General features: G+C 42.7%; 1 protein-coding gene across 3 annotated transcripts in view; it reads left to right on the top strand.

Annotated features, from left to right (window-relative positions):
- Positions 1 to 25,218, top strand: part of COL27A1 (collagen type XXVII alpha 1 chain) — a 752,882-nt gene that overhangs the window by 702,660 nt on the left and 25,004 nt on the right. For all 3 annotated transcript variants that reach the window (XM_077478787.1, XM_077478785.1, XM_077478786.1), the window contains 4 exons: positions 6,256 to 6,309; positions 9,427 to 9,595; positions 9,673 to 9,782; positions 24,406 to 24,621. In XM_077478787.1, coding sequence (XP_077334913.1) covers positions 6,256 to 6,309; positions 9,427 to 9,595; positions 9,673 to 9,782; positions 24,406 to 24,621 — 549 coding nt within the window. The remainder of the gene's footprint in view (positions 1 to 6,255; positions 6,310 to 9,426; positions 9,596 to 9,672; positions 9,783 to 24,405; positions 24,622 to 25,218) is intronic.

Below are 25,218 nucleotides of genomic sequence, written 5' to 3'. Positions count from 1 at the left end.
GGGATTTGCAGAGAGAAGTGGCAGACACTGAGCAGTTGGTAAGGTAGCTGAGTCTGGCAGTAGCATTCATGATAGACTGAAGAGGGATGAAGGGGCCTTGCAGCTTATGCATGCGTTTCCAAATGTGTGCTAACTAAACCCCTGTTTTTACTGCATACTGTTGCACAAGTTAATTTGGTTGGTAAGCAGACTGGTGAGCTGAGCTGGGAATTTTCTCTGGTTTTGTCTTTCATGCATTGCCCTTCCATGTGTTACTTGCTGTGAAGGCTATAGGTGGGGGCAGGGGCCATCTGTTTGTTACTGAAGAGGGGATAGCCTGTGTAGAGGTAAGCCTATGAGGAGGGAGTTGCGATAGTCAAGGTGAGATAAAACGAGGAAGTAAATGAGTAGCTTGGTGGTTTCATTCGTTAAAAAGGGGCGAATCTTAAAGTTGTTACAGAGGTGAAGTCTACAAACTTTTGACAGTGAGGATTTGGGGCTGAAAGGATCGGTCAGAGCCTAGAATTACACCTAGTATCGACTATGTTTACACTCTTTAAATCATATTGACAACAGAAACTACCCAAATGATCCTGATCAAAATTATACATACCCCCGTGTATTGCCCCCTTTAACATCAATGACAGCTTGAAGTCTTTTGTGGTATTTGTGAATGAGGCTCCTTATATTCTCAGGTGGTAAAGCTGCCCATTCCTCTTGGCAAAAAGCCTTCAGTTCCTGTAAATTCTTGGGCTGTCTTGCATGAACTGCACGTTTGAGATCTCCCCAGAGTGGCTCAATGATATTGAGGTCAGGAGACTGAGATGGCCACTCCAGATCCTTCACTTTATTCTGCTGCAGCCAATGACAGGTCGACTTGGCCTTGTGTTTTGAATCCTTGTCATGTTGGAATGTTCAAGTACATCCCGTGCGCAGCTTCCTGGCTGATGAATTCAAATGTTCCTCCAGTATTTTTTGATAGCATACTGCATTCATCTTGCCAGCAATTTTGACCAAATTTCCTGTGCTTTTGTAGCTCACACATCCCTAAAACATCAGTGATCCACCTCCGTACCTTGCATCAGGGCTCAAAATTTCAGGTCTCGGGCTACTAGCCAGGCCTTAAGAGTTACTCGCCACCAGTTGCCACACTCAAACCCTACCTTGCCCCACCTCTAAACACGCCCTCATAAATTATCTCATGAAATGCTTTGAGTATTTGGTCTTGTTTTGCCTCTACCTCCAACACCTCCCCCAGTACACCTCCTACCTCTAATTCCTCTTCCCAGCATATCTCTGCCTCCAAATCCCCCCCCCCCCTCCCCAGCACACCACATCTTCTGACCTCCCCTCTCCGGAACACCTATGCCTCCAATCCCCCCCCCCCCCCCCATCTAGCGGATCTATGCTTTCAATATTTTTTTTTCACACATTCCCCCCATTGTCCCAATGCCTCCAGCACACTGTCATGTTTACCATTCTGCAGCCACTGGGGTTATACTTCACTGCGCATGCTGAGGGCAGACCGAAATGGTTCTAGCCTGCCCACTTAGGACCACCCCACTCCTTAGATGTGCAGAAAAATGGAAGTGGAGAGGGACGGTCCCAGGCGGCTCTTTAATGGCCATTGAACAGCATGCTCTGTGTGCCTGGGTGGGGATGTGCAGGAGGGAGGCGGAGAGGGGCAGCCCTAGGCGGCTCTTGGATGTATATTAAAGTGCATGGTCTGTGGGCCTGGGTGGGGATGTGCAGCAGAATGGAGGCAGAGAGGGGCGGTCCCATGTGGCTCTTTCATGCCTTATTGAATGGCATACTCTGTGAGCCTAAGCAGGGATGTGTGGCAGAGGGGCGGTCCTAGGTGGCTGACTGTGTATGTATTGAAATAACCTCACTGCCAATCTGTGCACGGCAGGGTGGGGGCACTGGATATACATTCCTGGTATAGCACAGCCCTATCATTACTCGCCCTCCTCATTTGTTTACTCACCAAATGCAAGTAGACGAGTGCAAATTTTGAGGGCTAATTTCAGCATAGGTCTTGTGGACTCCTCTCCAAATGTAACATTTATGGTTGTTGCCAAAAAGCTAAATTTTGGTCTCATCACTCCAAATGACTTTATGCCAGAAGGTTGAGGCTTGTCTTTGTGCTGTTTGGCGTATTGTAAGCAGGATACTTTGTGGCATTTGCGTAGTAACGTTTTTTTTCTGGCGACTCGACTATGCATCCCATCTTTCTTCGAGTGCCTCCTTATTGTACATCTTGAAACAGCCACGTCACGTTTTCAGAGAGTCCTGAAGTTATTTGTGGGTTTTTCTTTGCATCCCGAACAATTTTCCTGGCGGTTGTGGCTGAGACTTTAGTTGGTTTACCTGACCGTAGTTTGGTTTCAACAGATCCCCTCATTTTCCACTTCTTGATTAGAGTTTGAACACTGCTAATTGGCATTCTCAATTCCTTGGATATCTTTTTATATCCCTTTCCTGTTTTATACAGTTCAACTACCTTTTCCTGCAGATCCTTTGAGTAAACACAGTTGATTGATAATAAATGGCTTCAGCCAAACACTAACCATGAGTGAATGAAAAGTTTTTGTGTTATTCATGTTCTCTGAAGAATGGCCAAGAAATCATAAATTCTGCCAGGGTATGTAAACTTATGAGCACAACTATAGACAGAGAAGAGGTCCAAGAACACTTTACATATAGTAGGGAAAATAATTATTTGATCCCCTGGAGATTTTGTAGATTTGCCCACTTTTAAAGAAATGGAGGGTCTATAATTGTTATCATAGGTGTATTTTAACCTCTTGCTTACTGGGCACTTAAACCCCCCTCCTGCCCAGACCAATTTTTAGCTTTCAGCGCTCTCACACTTTGAATGACAATTACGTGGTCATGATACACTGTACTCAAATTACATTTTTATCCTTTTTTTCCCACACAAATGGATCTTTCTTTTGGTGGTATTTAATCACCTTTTGGGTTTTTATTTTTTGCTAAACAATCAAAAAAAAAGACAAATTTTTGAAAGAAAAAAAAAAGTTTCATGGTTAGTTATAAAATTTAGCAAATGGGTAATTTTTCTCCTTCATTGATATTCACTGATGAGGCTGCACTGATAGGTGATATTGATAGCCAGTACTGGTGATGAGGCACTGATTGGTGACATTTAGAGGTTGCACTGTGGGCACTGGTAGGTGGCGCTGGTAGGCACAGAAGCCTCTGTAGAGGCTTTCCACGATCAGGATTGATGTCCCTCTCACAGCCACCGGTGATCGGCTTTTTTCACTACGAAAGAATAACCGATTACCGGTTCTGTTTACATCACATGATCAGCTACCATTGGCTGACAGCTTATCACATGGTAAGGGGTCGGGATCGACCCCTTACTCCGATCTGTGATCAGCCGAGTCTCATAGACTCGACTGATCACAGGGTGTGCCACACGCACCCTGCTGGTGGCGCGCAGGCTGCTGGAGCACGGAAAGACGTCTATGGATGCCCTCCTGGGAAATGAAGTCCGTGATGTAGCCGTCTTTCGGCTATAGCGGGGACGGGAGATGGTTAATTGATAGAGACAGATTATTAACTTAAAATCCAGAAAAAAACATGATACAGATGTTATAAATTAAGTTGCAATTCAGTGAGTAAAATAAGTATTTGATCCCCTACCAACCAACAATAATTCTGGCTCCCACAGACTAGCTGCAGTATGTGATACACAGATTAGTCCTGTCAATTTAAAGCAGAGTTCCACTCAGTTTATTAAAAGCCAGAAGCTACAAGTGTAAGCATGATCATGAGAAAAGTGTGGGATCAGCCCAGAACTACATGCGAGGATCTTGTAAATGATCTCAAGGCAGTTGGGACCCCAGTCAACAAACAAAATGAAATCCTGCAGCACGCGCAAGGTCCCCCCTCCTCAAGAAGGCACACGTACAGACCCATCTGAAGTCTACCAATGAACATCTAAATGATTCAGAGAAGGATTGGGAGAAAGTGCTGCGGTCATATGAGACCAAAATTAAGCTCTTTGGCATTAACACTAAAGATGGGCCGTGGATGAGTCTTCCAGCAAGACAATGACCCAAAACATACTGCCAAGGCAATAAAGGAGAGGCTCAAAAAGAAGCACATTAAGGTCATGGAGTGGCTCTATTATACCCGTGAGGGTGCGCAGCATGGCGATCAGTAGTGCGGTGTGTCGCTCTGATACACCGCATCTCAGATCCCAGGAAAGAGCCTGTGACATATTATGTGATCAGTTGTGCCCACAGTTGGTAAATCATAACCAGGAAGTGCAGTCTGTCAGATTTTCCTCTATTTGCACTGACAAGGCGTGAGTAGAGGAGAGCTGATCAGCGGGGGGTCTGATAATAAACGCATTGACCATCAGTGCAGACCCACCAAAGATGCCCACTAGAGCCCACCAGGGATGCCAATCAGTGCCCATCAATAATGCGTGTTAGTGCTGTCTATTAGTGCCATCTATCAGTGCCAAATATGAGTGCCCATCAGTGCCTCATCATCAGTGCTTGTCAGTGAGGGAGGAAACTTATTTACAACATTTTTTTTTTTTTCAAAATTTGTTTAGAAAAAAATGAAAAATACCCAGTGGTGATCAAATACCACCAAAAGAAAGCTCTATTTGTAGGGGAAAAAAAATGATAAAAATGTTGTCATTCAAAATACGACAGCGCTGAAAGCTGAAAATTGGCCTGGGCAGAAAGAGGGTAAACGTGCCCTGTTTTGAAGTAGTTAGGGATCCCTCCTGAGATGTGTGCAAATCTGGTAACCTTGGGGCTCAAATACTTATTTCACTCACTGAACTGCAACTTTATAGCATTTGTTTTAGGTGTTTTTTTTTTTTTAGGATTTTTGGTTGATATTTAAAATACACCTATGATAAAAAAAATATAGACCCTTCATTTCTTTTTAAGTGGACAAACAAGTAGAACTTCACCCTGAATGCAAAGCTTTTCCTCCTCTCGCCCGAACCAGCTTCTTTGCTGGTCTTTGGGTACTTGACCCTGGCATTATAATTATGGGCAGCCGGCTGTGATTCCTTGTGGCTTCACAGCTGGCTGCCCACTATGCATGGTCCCACAGTCTCCTGGGACATGTGGCAAGAAGCTGCAGGGAGAGGTAGAGGGGCTAACTTCCACTACGATCGCGTAGGTGGTCGGAGCGGAAGCAGTAGAGAGGGTACCTGCCAAAATCAGGTACCCAATCCGCCACCCGGATTGGGTACCTGACTAGTTACCATGACACCCAGGAAAGTTTCGCTTTTTTTTCCCCTAGAAGGAATAGTGTGTGTCGTCTGACTCCTGTGTGCTGGTGACTGCTCTGTGGAATATCTGGGGGGTGGGGGGGGTGCCAGAGAGCATAAGCTTTCAGAGAACAGAGCAGCCCCTGGTGCTTAGGACAGTTGTCATCCATTGAAGCACTGTCCTTGGTGCTGATTAAGAAAAAAAAAAAAAATGATATCAGCTTTAACTCCCTGCCAGGTAATATTTGTAGTCCTCTCTAACAGTCCGATGTTTCCGGGAAGGAAAACATGGAAAGTGCTGATCCAGGATCTTTTTGTTTGATAGTCACACAAGAGACCTAAAGTAGACGTTGGTATATCCAGAATGGTAACTGATGGGGCCCCATTGCAAAGCCAATAGGTGGCCATTCCCCCCCCCCCCCCCCGTCTGTCTGTCCTTATGGATGGGGGGCTCTAATCAGGTGCTTAAAAAAATAAAAAAAACACTATGGGCAGGCCTCCACTGCTCAGAACTAGAGCATCTGCACTTACAGTGCACAGTATATTTGCTTTTAGTAAATAAACCTCAGTGTATGCTGCCTCAGGGATAAAGAGCATGGGGTTCTGCCTAGCTGGGCTGTTCCACTCATAGCTTGACTTTTTTGGTAATGTAAAGCTGCTGTTGATGTACAAAGAAACCAATTGACAGTATTCATCGTTTTGAAACAGAATGTTTATTTCTAATTGGTTACTGTAATTCACGGTTTCCTGTAAAAAAATAAAAGCATGGCGCGGCAAGTATTTTTCTTAGGTTTATTCATTTTGTTGTGGGAAAATGTTGAAACAATCCTTAAACATAACTAGTAAAAAAAAAAAAAAAATTCCTATAGGGGTTAAAACATTTTACTTGCCGCTGCAAGTATTACTCCCGGGACTGTTTAAGAATGTATCTTCCACTATGTAAATGGGTGTGGTGACAATGTAAACTTTAAATAAACTCTGTTTCAACATGTAATTTTTATTTTCAGAGGACAGAAGATATTAGTGAAAATTACCAAGCCCTTATGGACTCCAATGGACCGGTACGTGCATCTTTTCTAATTGCCTTGATACTCCTATGCTGCCTGGTCATGGGCCCTTCAACGATTGAAGCCCATCACTCAGTGAAAACTCCAGACAAGCAGCTAAATGCATATGTGGGACTGTTTTACCTGCCAAAGGTTTTGTTATTCTATTCAGTTTTGTGATTTATTACTAGAATTTAACATTCTGTTTTTGGGGATTAGTTCCTTCATTCTAACACCGAATTGATCTGAATGTATCAGTTTCTAAAACATATTAGGCAACCATACCAGTTCTATAAAATTCACAGAAAAATAATTAAAAATGCATCAAAACTTTGCTATATTCATTATTTATAGATTCAAGGTAAATAGAAAATGATTTATGGTGGTGTAGAGTCCAAAATACATTACCCCAAAAAACTACATATACAGAAAAATAGCAGGTGTTCCTGCCAGAATTCCAGTGAGCTCCTAACTTACTGTGTCCCCCATCTCTGAAACTAGGGATGAGCGCAGAATTGTTCTTTACTGCTGCCAGGGTATTTCCCACCCTCTTTAACTGCATGTACACAAAGGAGCAGGAATGCTTGTGTAGATTATGTAATAAGGGGTTAAATCCTGTGTTACATGTATTCATAGGTTCATTCATATATTTACCCTTTCAGATATGCAGTCAGTAAATGCAAGGATTAAGACACAACACACAAAGAATGTAATAAGAGGTTTACTTAGCTTCGATTAAAGATGTATTACAGCATATTCAATCCAGGGGAGTCACAATCTCAGAAATTAGTTACCTGGAGATGATAGTCAACTTGATTCAGACTCTCCAGTCCTGAATTAAACCTCAAACTCCGGACTGGCCTCCCAGTCATATTTATATGGTAGAGAAAACAATAGCTACAACTGATGAAATGAAAAGGACAAAGGTTGCCAACTTCCCATAGCATAATGAAGCAGATGTCTCACGCATTAAACATGTTGTATATAGATAGAAGTGATTACTTATAACTATTACTAAGTTTCTTGTATTTCAATAACTAAAGTTATATATGAATATAGACCCATACTACAGCTTTTAACATCATTGACCTGATATGGCCACAAACCAAATTCAGACCAAATCCAGGCTCCTACTTATCTGAAACCTAAACCAGAGTTATCCATACCCTGGCGACTTCTTTGGATACGGCGAGTGCCTAGTAAGAAACTAATGTTTCTTCAAAATTTGTTTAAATATTTATTGAACAAAAAAACAGTACATTTTGCTGAAAAGGAGTCCTTCTTCAGGGATGTGACAGAATCCAGAAGAAATGTTCTATATAGCCTGAGTTATGACTGGATTAGGGCTGAGTATCAGCATGACTTAAAAGACTAAAGACAGCCCCTACTAATAGCAAGACTCTGGATTAATATGCAGAAACACTTGACTGCCAAGCTTTAAAGGGATGTTAGTCCAGACTTGAACATCAATAATCCATCATAGGATATTGCATAGTGACAGAATTCAGTGTTGCATAAATGAAGACCTTCATTGTGGGTCTAGTGGTAACTGTGGTCAGAGAAAATACCCCAGTGTGCCCTCTGTTGGTACATTAAAGCAAAACTAAACCCCAAAAGGAATTTGGATCTTCTTTAGCACTCCCACCCTCACCCTTCCACAAGAAAAGTTGCTGGGAATTAATCTGTTTTATTTAATTTTTTTCACCTTGCCCCACCACAAGTCCAGCCTAGGCCAGAATGATGCATTCCTGGTCCTGCAGCCTCCTGGGATACTTACATCGCATCTCCCAGGAGGGTGCAGGATCAGTACACCGAGTGGCTGGGTGGCGGGTCTGGCATATCCTCAGAGTTGACTGTCCGCACCTGGAAGTGGCAGCCAGCTGAAGAGGACCAAGCTAGCAGGGAGGGACCTGCAGTGTAGCTTCTGAATAGTAGATTGCAGTGGGACAACACTGGAATCGCTGTATGGATGAGTATGTGCTTTGAAGAGCACTACAGTTGAGTGGATAAAAAAACATTTGGGGGGGGTTTACTGTTTAAATTTACCAAAGTGTCAGGGAAAGCTGTACCCCTTGTGCTAGTAGCAAACCTGTCTATATGCCTTCACCATTACAGGACCCCGATATCTTTCCATATTGCTCTGTGACTAATTTGCTTGCAATAAAATGAGACAGTTAACTATACTGGTTTTAACCTTAGTTGGGTGAGCAGTTCTGTCTGCCCAATCAATATCAGGATTGTTAAAGTCCCCCATGATTAGAACATTGTCCTGCCTCCTAAAGAAGAGTATGATTAGGTGGCCTATAGCATACCCCCACAATCAATTTACCATGTGTTTCATCCCTTGGAAGCTCCAGGCACAAAGACTCCATTTCCTCACTAAACCCATTAGCAATGGCATGCCTCGTATTCAACATCAAATCACTCTCGACATACAGGCACACCCCTCCCCCTTTTACCTATTCTGTCCCTTGAATACAGGGAGTAATCTTGGCTAGTCCCAAGCCTGCCATGTGAGCTGTCTAACCAGGTTTCCAGTATTCCTATGAAGTCAAAGTCCTCCTTAAGTATTAGAAGTTTTAGTTCCTCCATTTTATTAACCAGGCTTCTGGCATTAGTGTACATACCATTTAAATGTGTAAAAGCATATATTATTTTTATTTAACATTTTGCACTTAAGGCCCCTTTCACACCGAGGCGGTTTTCAGGCGCTACGGCGCTAAAAATAGCGCCTGAAAAAACCGGCCCCTTTCACTCCAGTGTGAAAGCCCCGGTGCGCTAGCAGGACGGTGAAAAAAAGTCCTGCTAGCCGCATCTTTGGAGCAGTGAAGGAGCGGTGTATTCACTGCTCCTACCCATTGAAATCAATGGGGCAGCGCGGCTATACCGGCAGCAAAGCGCCGCTGCAGCGTCACTTTGCGGGTGGTTTTAACCCTTTTTCGGGTGCTAGCGGGGGTTAAAACGGCCCTGCTAGCGGCCGCATACCGCCGCTAAAACGACAGTAAAGCGCCACTAAAAATAACAGCGCTTTACCGCCGACGCCCGCACCGCCCCAGTGTGAAAGGGGCCTTAGGGAATGTGTACCCTTATTTTTTATCGAAAGACATAAAAACGTTAAAATTTTTATTTCAGTCCTATCGGAGTACTGACTTTATGCTGGTGGACCACGGGGGAGAAATTTTCAAGACCCTACACTACCTCAGTAGCCTCATCCAAAGTATAAAGAACCCGCTGGGCACAAGAGAAAATCCTGCCCGTGTTTGCCGTGATCTGATGAATTGCCAACAAAAGATGGGAGATGGTAAGGAGATGTTTTTTATTTGATGTATTATAGTGCAGGGCTTGGATACATGGTGTAACTTTGGACTTTCTCAACAGGCACTTACTGGATTGACCCTAATGTTGGCTGTTCTTCTGATACAATTGAGGTCACCTGTAACTTCACACAAGGTGGTTACACATGTCTGAGACCTATAACTACATCCAAGGTAGGAGGTCATTGATTGGCATCTCCTGGATATCTTACACAAAACCATTTTTTTAGTGTGTATGTACACACCTGTAAATACCTTTTTGACAAGAGCAGTTTTTAAATTTCAGCTATAGTCCTATTGATTTGGCAATATACAGTGGTGTGAAAAAGTGTTTGCCCCCTTCCTCATTTCCTGTTCCTTTGCATGTTTGTCACACTTAAGTGTTTCGGAACATCTAACCAATTTGAACAATAGTCAAGGACAACACAAGTAAACACAAAATGCAATTTGTAAATGAAGTTGTTTATTATTAAAGGTGAAAAAAAATCCAAACCATCATGGCCCTGTGTGAAAAAGTGATTGCCCCCCTTGTTAAAACATACTATAACTGTGGTTGTCCGCACCTGAGTTCAATTTCTCTAGCCACACCCAGGCCTGATTATTGCCACACCTGTTCACAATCAAGGCATCACTTAAATAGGAGCTGCTTGACACAGTAAGGTCCACCAGAAGATCCTTAAAAGCTACACATCATGCCGAGACCCAAAGAAATTCAGGAACAATTGAGAAAGAAAGTAATTGAGATCTATCAGTCTGGAAAGGGTTATAAAGCCATTTCCAAAGCTTTGGGAATCCAGCGAACCACAGTGAGAGCCATTATCCACAAATGGCGAAGACATGGAACAGTGGTGAACCTTCCCAGGAGTGGCCGGCCGCCCAAAATTACCCCAAGAGCGCAGCGACGACTCATCCAAGAGGTCACAAAAGACCCCACAACAACGTCCAAGGAACTGCAGGCCTCACTTGCCTCAGTTAAGGTCAGCGTTCATGCCTCCACCATCAGGAAAAGACTGGGCAAAAATGGCCTGCATGGCAGAGTTCCAAGGAGAAAACCACTGCTGAGCAAAAAGAACATCAAAGCTCGTCTCAATTTCTCCACAACACATCTTGATGATCCCCAAGACTTTTGGGACAACATTCTGTGGACCGATGAGACAAAAGTGGAACTCTTTGGAAGGTGTGTGTCCAAGTATATCTGGCGTAGAAGGAACACTGCATTTCATAAAAAGAACATTATACCAACAGTAAAATATGGTGGTGGTAGTGTGATGGTCTGGGGCTGTTTTGCTGCTTCAGGACCTGGAAGACTTGCCGTGATAAAAGGAACTATGAATTCTGCTGTCTACCAAGAGATCCTGAAGGAGAATGTCCGACCATCTGTTCGTGTACTCAAGCTGAAACGAACTTGGGTTCTGCAGCAGGACAATGATCCTAAACACACCAGCAAGTCCACCACCGAATGGCTGAAGAAAAACAAAATGAAGACTTTGGAGTGGCCTAGCCAAAGTCCTGACCTGAATCCTATTGAGATGTTGTGGTATGACCTTAAAAAGGCCGTTCATGCTCGAAAACCCTCTAATGTAACTGAATTAGGACAATTCTGCAAAGATGAGTGGGCCAAAATTCCTCCAGGACGCTGTAAAAACCTTAATTGCACGTTATCGCAAACGCTTGGTTGCAGTTGTTGCTGCTAAGGGTGGCCCAACCAGTTGTTAGGTTTAGGGGGCAATCACTTTTTCACACAGGGCCATGATGGTTTGGATTTTTTTTCACCTTTAATAATAAACACCTTCATTTACAAATTGCATTTTGTGTTTACTTGTGTTGTCCTTGACTATTGTTTAAATTGGTTTGATGTTCCGAAACACTTAAGTGTGACAAACATGCAAAGGAACAGGAAATGAGGAAGGGGGCAAACACTTTTTCACACCACTGTAGATGTGTATACACAAAAAAACAACTTGTTACGTTTATAATGATGCAAAAATGTACACCTTTCTAATATATACAAATATTTTCATTTTAAAATTGATTGAGTTTCTTTAAATGCTGTGCTACTCACAGTAAATGTACTGTGCAGTTGGCAGCTGCAGACACTGCAACATACTGGTACATCAGGGTGCGCATGTGCAGCGGTACAATCAGTGAGCTGCTGGGGTATTATGTGATCGCTATGTTTGGCTTTCCTTGTTTGTTTGTTTTTTTTATTATTATTATACAGGATTTAGATAGCACCAACAGTTTGCGCAACACTAAACAAAATTAAGGCAGACATTACAGTTACAATACAATTTGGTACAAGAGAAATCAGAGGGCCCTGCTAGTTAGAGATTACAATCTAAGAGAGAGGGCCAATTGATACAAAAGGTAATAGCTGTGGGGGATGAGCTGATGGGGAAAGTAAAATGGTGTATTAGTTAGAAGCCGGATAGGCTTCTTTAAAGAGAAGGGTTTTCAGGGATTGTCTAAAGATGGATAGATTAGGAGACAGTCCAACAGATTGGGGTAGGAGTACCAAAGGATGGGAGACGCTCTGAAGAAACCCTAGGGACGAGCCTAGGAGGAGGTGACAAGGGAGAATGAGGTCTTGGGAGGACCGAAGTGAGTGGCTAGGTTGATATTTTGAGCTCAGGTTAGTGATGTAGCTGGGGGCAGAGTTGTGGATGGCTTTTTAAACTATTGTTAGTACTTTGAATTTTATTCGTTGGGTGAGTGGAAGTGGAGGGATTGGCAGAGAGGAGTGAAGCACACTGAACGTTTGGTAAGGTGGATGAGTCTTGCAGCAGCATTCGTTATGGACTGAAGGGGGGGATAGTCTATGTAAAGATAATACAATGAGGAAGGAGTTGCAGTAGTAGAGGCAAGAGATAACCAGGGAGTGAATTAGAAGTTTGGTGGTGTCATTGGTTAAAAAGGGACGTAATATAGCTATGTTGCAGAGGTGAAGGCAGCATGATTTGGACAGGGATTGGAGGTGTGCCTGAAAGGACAGTTCAGAGTCCAGGGCTACACCAGCACCTTGGCATATGTGGATAGACTGATAGTTGTGCTATTGATCTTGACATGGAAGTCAAGGAAAGGGGCATATGGGGGAGGAAAAAACGTATGAGCTCGGGTTTTAGATAGATTCAGTTTGAGGATGTGACATCCAGTTGGATATGTCTGTTAGTAAATCAGTGATGCATGAGGAGACCGATGGGGTGAACTGAGGGGGAGAGAGATAAATTTGGGTGTCTTCAACATAGCCTCATAGCTTCCACTACCATTTCTATCAGCTGACCCAGGGAGGACATGTAGATTGAGAATAGTAGAGGTCCAAGGACAGAACTTTTAGGAACCCCAACAGTAAGGAGTTGGAGAAGAGGAAGTGGAGTTGTAAATGACACTGAAGCTGTGGTGAGATGGGTAAGATTCGAACCAACCAAGAGCGCAGCCACGGAGACCAAGCAAATTGACTTTTTTGAGGATGAGGGGGTGGTGATGAGTTGAGGAAGATGCCAGTAGAGAGGGAGGGGTTGAAGATATGAGTTAGAGTGTGGGATAGAGCCAGAGGGTGACCGTAATATTTGAGAAGGAACAGGGTCCACAGGGCAGGAAGTTAGGTGGGGGTTAGAAAAAAGTTTAGTGACTTTCTCTATAGTAGCTGGGTTAAACATGGGAAGTATTGCTTGTGCAGGAGTGTAAGGTGAGGGAGATATCTGTACAGTGGGGATCTCATCACAAATTATATCAATCTTATTTTTGAAGTGATTAGCAATCTCCTGGGCAGTGAGTAGAGTAGAGGTAATGGAGGACAAAGTAGAGCGTTAAAGTGGAAAAGAGATGATGGGGATTGTGTGAGCGGGTATTCATGAGAGTGATAAAGTAGGTCTGTTTGAGAGTGTGAAAGCAGGAATTGTATTTTTGGAGGGCACTTAAATTGGCTGAAATCTTGCTGTGACTTAGTCTTACGCCACAGACGCTCAAGAGTGCAGTTACATTTTTTTGAGGCTTCTGGTATTGTCTGTCTCTGTGTGAGTGAGTCCACAGGAGGCCACCATGGCAGAGGGCAGCAGAAGGAAAGTCAGATTCTTGAAGCCAGGTCTCAATAATTGTTAGTAGGTTGAAGGGGTTTGTCATAAATAGGTCATGGACAGAGGTGAGTTTTTTTACAAACGGAGCTGACATTTCATAGGGCACAGGAAAAGGGGAGGCTGGTTCTAGGCAGAAGAGGTATAGAAACCATACTGTGTGGATTGCAGCTGCTGTCAGAGAATAAGGGGTGCTGGGTATGTTGGCCAAAGGTAAATGATGGTGGTCCAGGATTTGGGGAAATATCTCCAGAAGTTAGGAGAAGCAAAAGGGAGTGAGAGATGATATGGGAGTGTGACACGTCAGTGTCATGGAGGTTTTATTGGTATGTGGGTTTAAAATTAGCAGGACTTAAGTGCAGTAATAAGGTGATGACAGGAGTGAGGGTGATATATATAAGCTGTGGAGTGGACCAGAGGGGTTAAGGAGAGAGGATGCAACTGTGAGAACAAGTAGGGAGTGAATAATACAGAGTGGTGAGACTGAAAAGCAGACTGGACGAGAGATGAAAAAGTTATATGGAGAATCAGGTCACCTGTAGTCTGTTTAGTCTTTTGTGGTTATCTACTGTGGATTTTCGCTGAAGTGCTGAGCCCAAGTGTAATACTCATTCATGACTGTTTCTTCATCGTACATCAGGGGACAAAGAGCCATAGTAATTACTATGTGGGTTATAGGCCACCTTCAAGTGATGGACATAGGCACACCCTAAGAAAGGAATTCCACTCCCTATATAACCCATCCCACTACTGGGAGTAGTTTTTTCACCAGTGTCTAAGGTGTTGGTCATGAGTAAAGATGTGCTGTGCTAGCCATGCAGCCGGATCCATTCAAAGTGTTTTTTTTTTTTTAATTGAATGGTACCCGGGCCTCGTGGCAGAAGAAATGAGGTTTAGCCCATAACCCTTCTCTTTCTAGAAAGCTGGACCCCGGGATCAAGTAATTTTGTTTTTTTCAGCCATAAGTTTTTTTCTGGCAGGGTGCTATTACAGGTCCAGGAGTGTGGATCCCCCGATTAAAAAGGGCCCCCAGTTCCTGAAGGTTTTTTAAACAGAGCCCTCCATGAGGGGTGAAGATTGGGTCTGTTGGTTTTACCACAGAAAACCCTGCGTCAGGAAACGTAAGTGGAGATTTCTAAAGGAATTTTTAAGTTTCTTATGAATGATCTCCTTTAAAAAGTAAATGTCAAGCCTAAAAGTCACCACTGGGGGCTGTATACAGCACGTACCTTGTCATGCTTCCTCAAAGATCACACTGTCTCAGCAGAAGCTGCATATTCCCTCTGGGAAGCAGGCCAGGATTTTCTTACAAAAAAACAGGGGGAAGCCAGACCGGTCGGCGATGCCACTTCATTTTTTACCGCCTCTGCACGGGGTTTGATTACTGGGTCTCCTGCTTGACACACACCCCCCATACATACATATGCCAATTCCGTCTGATTGGAGGTCCGTGCCAGAAAGACGCTCTTTTGAAAAAGGGGGGTTCGATGGGGTTCGATGTGACGGAGGGGGCGGGGCTTAGCGCTGCGTTGGCATGCGTCAACATCCAGCACGGGAGTATGTTTTAAAATTAAAAATTAAACTAATTTATTTTCTGGCTGCAGCTGTCGGAGGGACACAAGAGCAAAAAGGGGCATGTAAGGTTGGTGACACAGGCATTCCCTTGGCACATTTACTAAATGCATGAGGCTGAGCGTTAATAGCAGTGTCAGTTGCTGGACTATTGCTCAAGCAGTGGATGCGGTTTCTTCTGGTAGTACCTCTGCATTTGTGTATCAGGCAATAGTCAGACGAGGGGGGTAGAAACACCCCAAAAAAGGGCTCAAGAGGGACTCCTTCAAGCTATAAAAAGCCTAAACTCATCTCTAAGATGGCATTCTCCCCTGAGAGATCTGAGGTGGTTGGTCAGAGAAAGCCATCAGACACATCAGGTGTTCCAACTGTTTCCAACACTGCAGCCACTGTCTACGTTACTGAAGAAGTTTTTTCCTCAACCATATTAGGATTGGAGCAGAGGTTAGTGGCTTTCATCGCATCCCAGAGTGGGACTAAGCATGATAGGTCCCCTTCCGTTACCCAGGACCCTCAAACTGTGGAACTGGGGGCGGGGATAATGAATTTTTCTCAGGGGACCGGGAGGAGGCTGATGACTCCTCTTCTGGAGGGGTCAAAATGAAGAAGGATCAGGTTCACAATCTGAAAGATTTTTGGTACAATCTCTTACTGAATTGGTCCGCTCCACATTTATGCTACCCTTAACTGAGTCAGTTCACAAGCCTACTTCTTGTTTGAGTTCGCTAAAGCCTCCCCAAGCTGCACATGCCTTTCCTATCCATTAATTACTGGAAAAGCTTATGTATTCTGAGTGGGATCACCCAGATAAGCATTTTTATCCTCCTAAAAAGTTTTCAACACTTTATCCTATGGAGGAAACGTTTAATAAAAAATGGGAGATACCAGCAATTGACGCTGCTATATCCTCTGTGAATAAATGTTTGACTTGTCCGTTAGACAATGCTCAAATGCTTAGGGATCCAACTGATAATAAATTGGAATTCCTATTAAAAAACACTTTCTCTGGCAGGGGTTCAGTAACTCAGCCTGCGGTGGCAGCAATTGATGTATGTCAATCCTTGAGAGACCAGTTTAAACTGGTGCTCAAAATTATTCCTGATCAGCAGGCTCAAGTTTTGGCCGAGCTACCAGGGGCATTATGTTTTGCAATATACACTATGAGAGATTCTATTCTCCAGGCCTCAAGCTTAAACTGGGGATGGTGCATAAGCGTTGAATACTATGGTTGAAAAATTGGTCAGCCGAAGCACCGTGCAAAAAAGCTCCTGGATAGTTTTCCTTTTCGTGGTGAATGGCTGTTTGGGAATGATCTGGATAAGTACATCCAAACAATTTCGAATGGGAAAAGTATCCTTTTGCCAGTTAGGAAAAGGAGCGTATTTAATTTAAATGAGCTGCTTCTCCAGTGGCGGGAGCATTGGCCTCCACCGTCAAATTCAAGAGGTAAACCTCAGGGTCAACCCCAAGGACAAAAGAAGTCCTGGGGAAGGAAACCTACAAGACAAAATACTAAAGCCTCCTTATGAAGGGGCACCCCCACTCGCTCTAGGGGGGGGGAGACTTCTGCAGTTCTCAAGGGTCTGGCAGGAAGAGTGTCAAGAAAATGGGTGGCTTCCTCAATTACTCTAGGATACAAACTAGTTCCAAGAATCCCTGTCTCCTCGTTTTCCCAGAACAAACATTCCCATTCGGTGGTCCCCATGGAAGAGCAGGGATTGGGGTTTTATTCAAACCTTTTCATGGTACCCAAACCAAATGGAGATGTCAGACCCATTCAAGAGCTCAAAGATTTAAACCGGTTATTAAATATCTGCTCTTTTCACATTGGAGTCAATCCGATCACTAGTCTCCATCCTACAAGGTGGAGAACTTCTGGCGTCAATCGACATCAAGGATGCACACCTCCATGTGCCGATTTTTCCCCGCTCACCAGAAATATCTACGGTTCGAGATGGAAAATCTTAATTTTCAGTTTGTAGCTCTGACTTTCGGACTAGCTACTGCTCCTTGAATATTTAGAAAGGTTCTGGCCCCTCCTCTAGCCAGATTAAGGGCTCAAGGTATAACGATTTTAGCGTACCTAGACAATCTGCTCTTGATAGACCAGTCGGTAGCCCGCTTAGACCAAAGTATAGTCACCACAGTCAACTACCTGGAATACCTAGGTTGGATTCTTAACCTAGAGAAATCTTCCTTTAAACCATCAAGGAGATTGGAATACTTGGGTCTGATCATAGATGCAGCCCAGAAGAGGGTATTCTTACCCCAGGCGAAGATCAGTGACATAAGGGAGCTGATTCAGGTAGTCAAGGCAAATAAGAATCCTTCTATTCGACTTTGCATGAGGTTGTTGGGAAAGATGGTGGCTTCATTCAAGGTGGTTCATTATGCTCAGTTTCATTCAAGACTGCTGCAAAACAGTATCCTATCGGCTTGGAACAAGAAGGTCCAAGCTCTAGATTTCCCAATCTGACAATGCCACAGCAGTGGCCTATATCAATCACCAAGTGGGCACAAATAGTCGTGTGGCCCAGAGAGAGGTGAATCGTACCCTAACCTGGGCAGAAAACAATGTACTTTGCCTGTTGGCAGTCTTCACTCCAGGAATTGAGAATTGGCATGCAGACTACTTGAGTTGCCAGCCGTTGTTCCCGGGAGAATGGTTTCTTCACCTCGATATCTTCCTGACAATATGTCAAAGATGGGGGATTCCAGACGTAGATCTGTTTGCATCCAGGTTCAACAAAAAGATCAACAACTTTGTGTCAAGAATAAAAGATACGCTAGCTTGCGGAACAGATGCCTTGGTATTTCAGTGGAATCAGTTTTCACTGACTTATGAATTCCCTCCTGTTCTACTGCTTCCACGACTTCTTTGCAGGATCAAGCAGGAAGGGAAGTCAGTGATTCTTGTGGCCCAGGAGGTCTTGGTGTGCAGAGATCATAAAGATGGCGGTAGGGGACCCATGGAGCCTACCACCACATCCAGACCTTCTCTCGCAAGGTCCGCTATTCCATCCTACCTTACAAATGCTAAATGTAATGGTTTGGCTATTGAGACACATTCTGAAGAAGCATGGGCTGTCAGGTCATTGTATCTACCTTGGTTGCAAGGAAGCCAACCTCCAGAATCATATATAATAGAGTTGTATTATATATCTCCTGGTGTGAATCCAAGGGGTGGCACCCCAGGAAGTATGTCATAGGTAGAATCCTTGACTTTCTACAGATGGGGTTAGAAATGAATTTGGCTTTGAGTACTATTAAGGGCCAGGTCTCAGCCTTATCGGTATTATTTCAGCGACCACTTCGCATTCTTTGGTTCGTAGCTATATTCAGGGGGTAACGCGGCTTAATCCTCCGGTTAGGTCACCCCTGAACCCTTGGGACTTGAATTTAGTTCTGTCAGCATTACAGAAACAGCCTTTTGAGCTGATACAACATATTCCCTTGGTCCTTATGACAAGGAAACTATTTTTTTCTGGTAACAAAATATATAAATACAGCGCTTACAAAGACCCATAATAGGTGACAAAAAACATATAGTCTACATAAACTAAAAAAAAATTGTTTCACAACTAGATACAGTCGATATAAAACTAAAAAGGTGCTTCACAACTGATGTGCAAAATCACAGGGAATGCCTCACATCTGGTGTGCAAAAAGTGCAGAGAAAAAATGTTGAATACATTTCAGGTGTACCAAGACACCCGCACATGTGTCCCCACTCACCAAATCACAACACCCAGATTTTCAGTCCGGGAGTCAATACAGGCTTAGAACCATATGGCAGGCTCATTGATGAAATGATAGACAATCCTTCATTGTAAATACTCAGCCATACAAAACAGGTACCCAGAAAGGAAGAAAAAAGGGGGACCAATAGTGAAGTATGCTAAGAAAGCTTAAAGGGTATACTTACAAAAGTAAGCTAAAAACAGGCATTGAAATTGTAAGAAGAAGCAGCAAACATTATTAGGAGCGTTCCTAAGAGATCGGAAGTGATGTCAGTGCCGGAAGTGAGTCACGTCAGTGCATTTCGCCTTCCACAGGGCGTCAGCAAAGGACCCTGTGGGAGGGAGAAATGCATTGACGTGACTCACTTCCGGCACTGACATCACTTCCGGTCTCGTAGGAACACTCCCAATGGTGTTTGCTGCTTCTTCTTACAATTTTTTACCACCCATTTTCAACACCATCAGTGCGTTTATATATTTAGATTATATATTTTTCCTAGTTTTTCTGGTAGCCATATCTTCTACAAGAAGGGTATCAGAGTTGGCTGCTCTTTCCTGTTAAGAGACATATTTTATTATTCACAAGGATAAGGTAGTATTGCAGCCTCATTCTAACTTTCTACCGAAGGTAGTGTAAAGCAAGTTTTCATCTAAACCAAGATATTGTTCTTCATTCTTTCCAGAACCTGGTTCTACAGCAAAAGTCACTACATTCTCTTGATGTGGTGAGAGCAATCAAAGTCTACTTGAAGGCGACTGCTCAGATTCGAAAAATGTATGTTTTGTTTATATTTCCTGAAGGTCCTAAAAGAGGACAGGCAGCATTGAAATCTACTATTTCCAAATGGATTCAACAACCAATGGTTCAAGCTTATGGTTTAAAGAGGAAGATTCCACCTTTTCAAATCAAAGCACACTCCACAAGGGCTGTTAGTGCTTTGTGGCAGTGTATCACCAAGCCTCCATGGCTCAAATCTGCAAGGCCGCAACTTGGTCTTCAGTCCATACATTTACCAGATTCTATCAGGTAGATGTAAAAAGTCATGAGGATATCCCCCTTGGGCGCAGTGTGCTGCAGTATAAGTCCTCTGATCTCATAATGCCTTCATTTTGTTGCATCTCCCTCCCTTCAGTTAGCATTGCTCTGGGACATCCCACATAGTAATTACTATGGCTTTGTGTCCCGTGATGTACAGTTAAGAAAATAGGATTTTTATGACAGCTTACCTGTAAAATCCTTTTCTTTGAAGTACATCACGCGACACAGAGGTCCCTCCCTCCTTTCTGGTATACACGTGTATTGCTTTGCTACAAAAACTGAGATTAGAGAGGTTAGCGAGAGGGGTTACATAGGGAGTGGACTTCCTGTCATAGGGTGTACTAGTGTCCATCACCTGAAGGTGGCCTACAACCCACATAGCAATTACTATGGCTCTGCTCTGTGTCCGTGATGTACTTCAAGGAAAATGATTTCACAGGTAAGCCATTATAAAAATCCTATTTTTGCTTACCATTGTGATACTGTGATTTGCTCACAGCTATTACATGGTAGCTGGGCCAATCACAGCACCCCGTACCATGTGATTAACTGTAGCCAATCACAGCGTGTCAATAGTAAGCAAGCTGTCATGAATGGAAAACCATTCATGAAATTTAAAGTAGAACTATAGGCAAAACTTTTTTTAAATTTTGGATAGAGCAAGGGAGGGTTATATCCCCCGTCAGATTTTTTTCTTCACCATCTGTGTCCTAGTGGGGAGATTTTCCTTCATTTCCTGTCCTATAGCCAAACAGGAAGTGAGAGGAAATCCCTGCAAATTAAGGGAATTTGTTGGGGACCCCCAGGTCACCAAAACTAGTGTCCCCATTGGAAGATTTCCCCACTCTTACTTTTCTAGGGACAGCCCAAAATTTGGTATCGTTTACTTTCACTTTCAATGATAATGGTAAACAGCACAAATAAAGAAGGTGGATATACTTAACAGGTACACAGACAGCAATAACATTTGGCATGCATTCTAATCTGTCTCCACTCTATCCAAGACTAAAAAAAAAAAAACAAAGGATGAAAACAAATGTTTAAAATTTTGAATATTTTTTTTTTTCACATACTGTCACTGTATCCCTGATCACCACCACCCCAGTAATATGATGACACTGTACTAAACCGGTGATGGTATGTAAAAAAAAACACATTTTATTTGATTTCTTAATTTTCCAAAATACAGTGACACATAATTACAACTCCAAAAAAACTCACCATGCTGTTTACCAAATACCTCACACTATCTGCTTTTAAAAAAGAGGGGAATTTGGGGGTATTTTAAGGCCTCAAGAAATTACATAATCTGTCAGTACATAATGACTGATCAGTTTTCAAATATATATTTTATATATATATATACACACACACACCATAGTTTAGTCTATAACAGTGGCTCTTAACTCCTGTCCTCAGGACCCACCAACAGGCCAGGTTTGCAAAAAAACTGAAATAAATGATGAAAGGTGATATCATTTGCTGCTCAGTAATTCCAGTATTCTAGTCTACATCTCTTCGAGGTAATACCAAGACGGCTTTCACACTGCGCCGCCTATAGTGTCGGCGGTGTCGGATTTGCAGTGCATTTCGGCCGCTAGCGGGGGGTAAAAGCGGAGAAAACAGCCGAGAAAGGGTTAAAAACGCCCACAATACGCCGAAATAGCGGCTTTTGGCTGCCGGTAATGCAGCACTGCGCCATTGATTTCAATAGGGAGCAGCGGCGAGTTCACCGCTCCTTTACCACTCCAAAGAAACTGCTGGCAGGACTTTTCCTGACATCCTGCCAGCGCACCGCTCCAGTGTGAAAGCCCTCTGGCTTTCACACTAAAGTGAATGGAGCAGGATTGCAGGCCCTATTTCTAACACTATAGCGCCTGCAAAATGCCCGGTGTGAAGGGGGTCTTAAAATCTGGCCTGTTGGTCCTGAGGACAGGAGTTGAGAACCACTGCTCTACAACTTTTACCCAAACAAAGTAATATACATTGATTTGGGTTATTTTTTACCAGAGAAATGTAGCAGAATACATTTTGGCCTACATTTATGAAAAAAGATTATTTGTTTGCAAAATTTTATAACAGAAACTTTTTTTAAATTATTTAGCAAAAGAAAGATAATTTTAGCAAAAATTATCTAAATTTATTTGCGTACAGTATGGTATGACCGAGCAATTACCAGTTAACTACTTCAGCCCCGGAAGGATTTACCCAGGCCATTTTTTGCGATGCAGCACTGCATCATTTTAACTGACAGTTGTGAGGTCGTGCAACATTGTACCCAAATGAAATTGATGTAATTTTTTTTCCCCACAAATAGCTGTCTTTCGGTGGTATTTGATCACCTCTGCAGTTTAAATTTTTTGCGCTATAAACAAAAAATACGCGAAAATGTAGAAAAAATTAGCGTATATTGATTGCTTTGCGCAAAAGTTAACGAATCTACAAAATAGGGGATAGATTTATGGCATTTTTATGATTTTTTTTTTTACTAGTAATGTTGGTGATCTTTGATTTTTAGCAGGATTACGACATTGTGGTGGACAGATCAAACAAGTTTGACATTTTTTTCAGACCAGTGACATTTATACAGTGATCAGTGCTATAAAAATGCACTCATTAATGTATAAATTACACTGGCAGGGAAAAGGTTAACACTAGTGGTGATCAAGGGGTTAAATATGTTCCCTGGGGAGTTGTTTCTAACTGTATGGGGGTTGGGCTGACTGGAGGAGGAGAGAGATCGCTGTTCCTAATCACTAGGAACAGACGATCTCGCTCTACTCCTCTGACAGACCAGGGATCGGTTTGTTTACACTGGCAGACCCCTGTTCTGCCTCTCCTTGGCGTAATTGCAGGTGGACATTTAGTCTGCCGGACCTGTTGGTTCCCCGGCTAGCGAATGGGCACGTGTGCCCACAGATCGCCATGTATGCGTTTGACATACAATGACAGCAATTCGTGCAGGCCGAGCCAACCTGCTGTAGTACAACTGCGGTGGCTGGTCGGCAAGCAGTTAAAGCAGCGGAGTGCTGAAAAACAAAAAATGCCCTAGTCATTAAGACGGTAAAACCTTCCAGAGGTCAAATGAAGACTAAAAAAATTATATAAATATATCTATAAGGAAAGTTAGTCCATACAGTTCAACCTGTGAAGGTGTATGTGTCAATGTCTTTAATCATTTCCATTTTTGCCTGTATGTTGTGTTCACTAAGATGCACGTCCAAGAGTCTTTTAAAAAGATCACTAGCCCCCGCTGACACCACCAGTTGTGGAAGAGAGTTCCACATCCTTATTGCCCTGACAGTGAAGAACCCCCTGTGCAATTTAACCACTTAAGGGCTGGTAGATTTGCCCCCTTAATGACCAGTCGTTTTACCTGACAATTGCGCGGCTGTGCGACGCTGTACCCAAACAAAATTGACATCCTTTTTTTCCCCCCCACAAATAGAGCATTCTTTTGGTGGTATTTGATCACTTCTGCGTTTTTTATTTTTAGCGCTATAAACAAAAAAAAATTAAAATTTTGAAAAAAAACTGTTTTTTACTATAATAAATATCCCCCCAAAAAAATGTCTTCATCAGTTTAGGCCAATTTGTATTCTACATATTTTTGGTAAAAAAAAAATTGCAATAAGCGTATATTGATTGGTTTGTACAAAAGTTATAGCATCTACAAAATAGGGGATATATGTATGCCATTTTTATTATAAATTTTTATTTTTACTAGTTTCAACATTAAACCTCATCTGCCATGTAGTTGCCCACTCCATTATTTTATTCAGGTCTTCCTGGAAAATGTCTATATCCTGATGTGAAGTTATTGCCCTGCTTGTTTGTGTGTCAAAAACTGAGATTGAGCTGTTTATACTGACCTCTATATCATTTATGAATAAATTAAATAGAATTGGTCTCAAGACGGTGCCTTGGGGTACCTCACTGGTTCACATAAAATGTGCTGCCCCCACCCAGCTTCACATACTCCTCTTTCCCTTACTGCCCTACTGTTCTGTTAATAATCCATGTTCAACACTGTATTTGCTCTTAAAATTAACCTTGGCATATTGCCATATAGTGCTTTGGAGGGGGGGATATTGAAGTCGCCCAGTGCACAACTAGCCAGCTCAGGTGACTAGTCTCCACATCTCAAAATGCTAATGCTACATTATTAGGTGTGCATAATTTTGTGATGAACTATAACTAAAGGTTACTGGTGGCTGCATGTAGAAGTGCTCAAAGAATGAAGTTGAGGCAAAAAAATACCAATATTTATGAAGCTCCTGCTAACTGTAACAATGTGATGCTATCGTCCACATCAGTTATACATTTACCATATTTACACATAATGGACCTAGAGTAACAGTTGTGTCTTTCTACAGTTGGTTTTCGACGTTGGCCGGGTTCAAATGAATTTTCTTCACCTCCTTAATTCAGAAGCAGTACAGCACATAACTATCCACTGCCTTAATGTCCCTGTGTGGGGAATCACCTCAGACAAAGTCTCCCCAAAACCCTTGCGCTTCAAGGCTTGGAATGGACAGATATTTGAGGCGGGAGGCCAGTTTCAGCCAGAGGTCACGCTGGATGACTGCAGGGTAAGATTTCAAATTGTGCTATAATCCTCATGGAAAAATACTTAATATAACATAACAGAGCTGTTGGGAACATAGCTGTTCTTCTAAGGAGGGGTTTTGCATTAAAGTACAGTGCAACATCAGCGGACCGCTTTAATCCATTGTGCACAGCAGGGACTTGCGGTGAGGTCAGTGGCTGGTGAGGCACTGGCTAGTATCAGAGCCAGATACACACAGGTTACATACGCCGCAAACGTTAAAGTGAGAGCAATAATTCTAGCACTAGATCTCCTCTGTAACTCTAAACATGTAACCTGTCAAAAAAAATTGAAAGCGTCACCTATGGATATTTTTAAGTACTGAAGTTTGGCGCTATTCCACAAGTGTGCACAATTTTAAAGCATGTTAGGTATCTATTTACTCAACATTGCATCATCTTTCATATACAAGAAGAAAATAAAAATTGGGCTAACCTTAGCAGTTTTTTTTATTCATGAAACTTTTTCCGCAAATACCGTGTAACATAAAAAGTTGCAATGACCACCATTTTATTTCCTAGGGTGTCTGCTAAATATATATATATATATATATATATATATATATATATATATATATATA

Source organism: Lithobates pipiens, unplaced genomic scaffold (genome assembly GCF_037356315.1).
Source record: "Lithobates pipiens isolate NorthernLeopardFrog02 unplaced genomic scaffold, aLitPip1_a1.2 Scaffold_1, whole genome shotgun sequence".
Lineage (NCBI taxonomy): Eukaryota > Metazoa > Chordata > Amphibia > Anura > Ranidae > Lithobates > Lithobates pipiens.
Note: the sequence above shows the minus strand (reverse complement) of the source record. Positions and strands in the feature narration are given on the sequence as shown.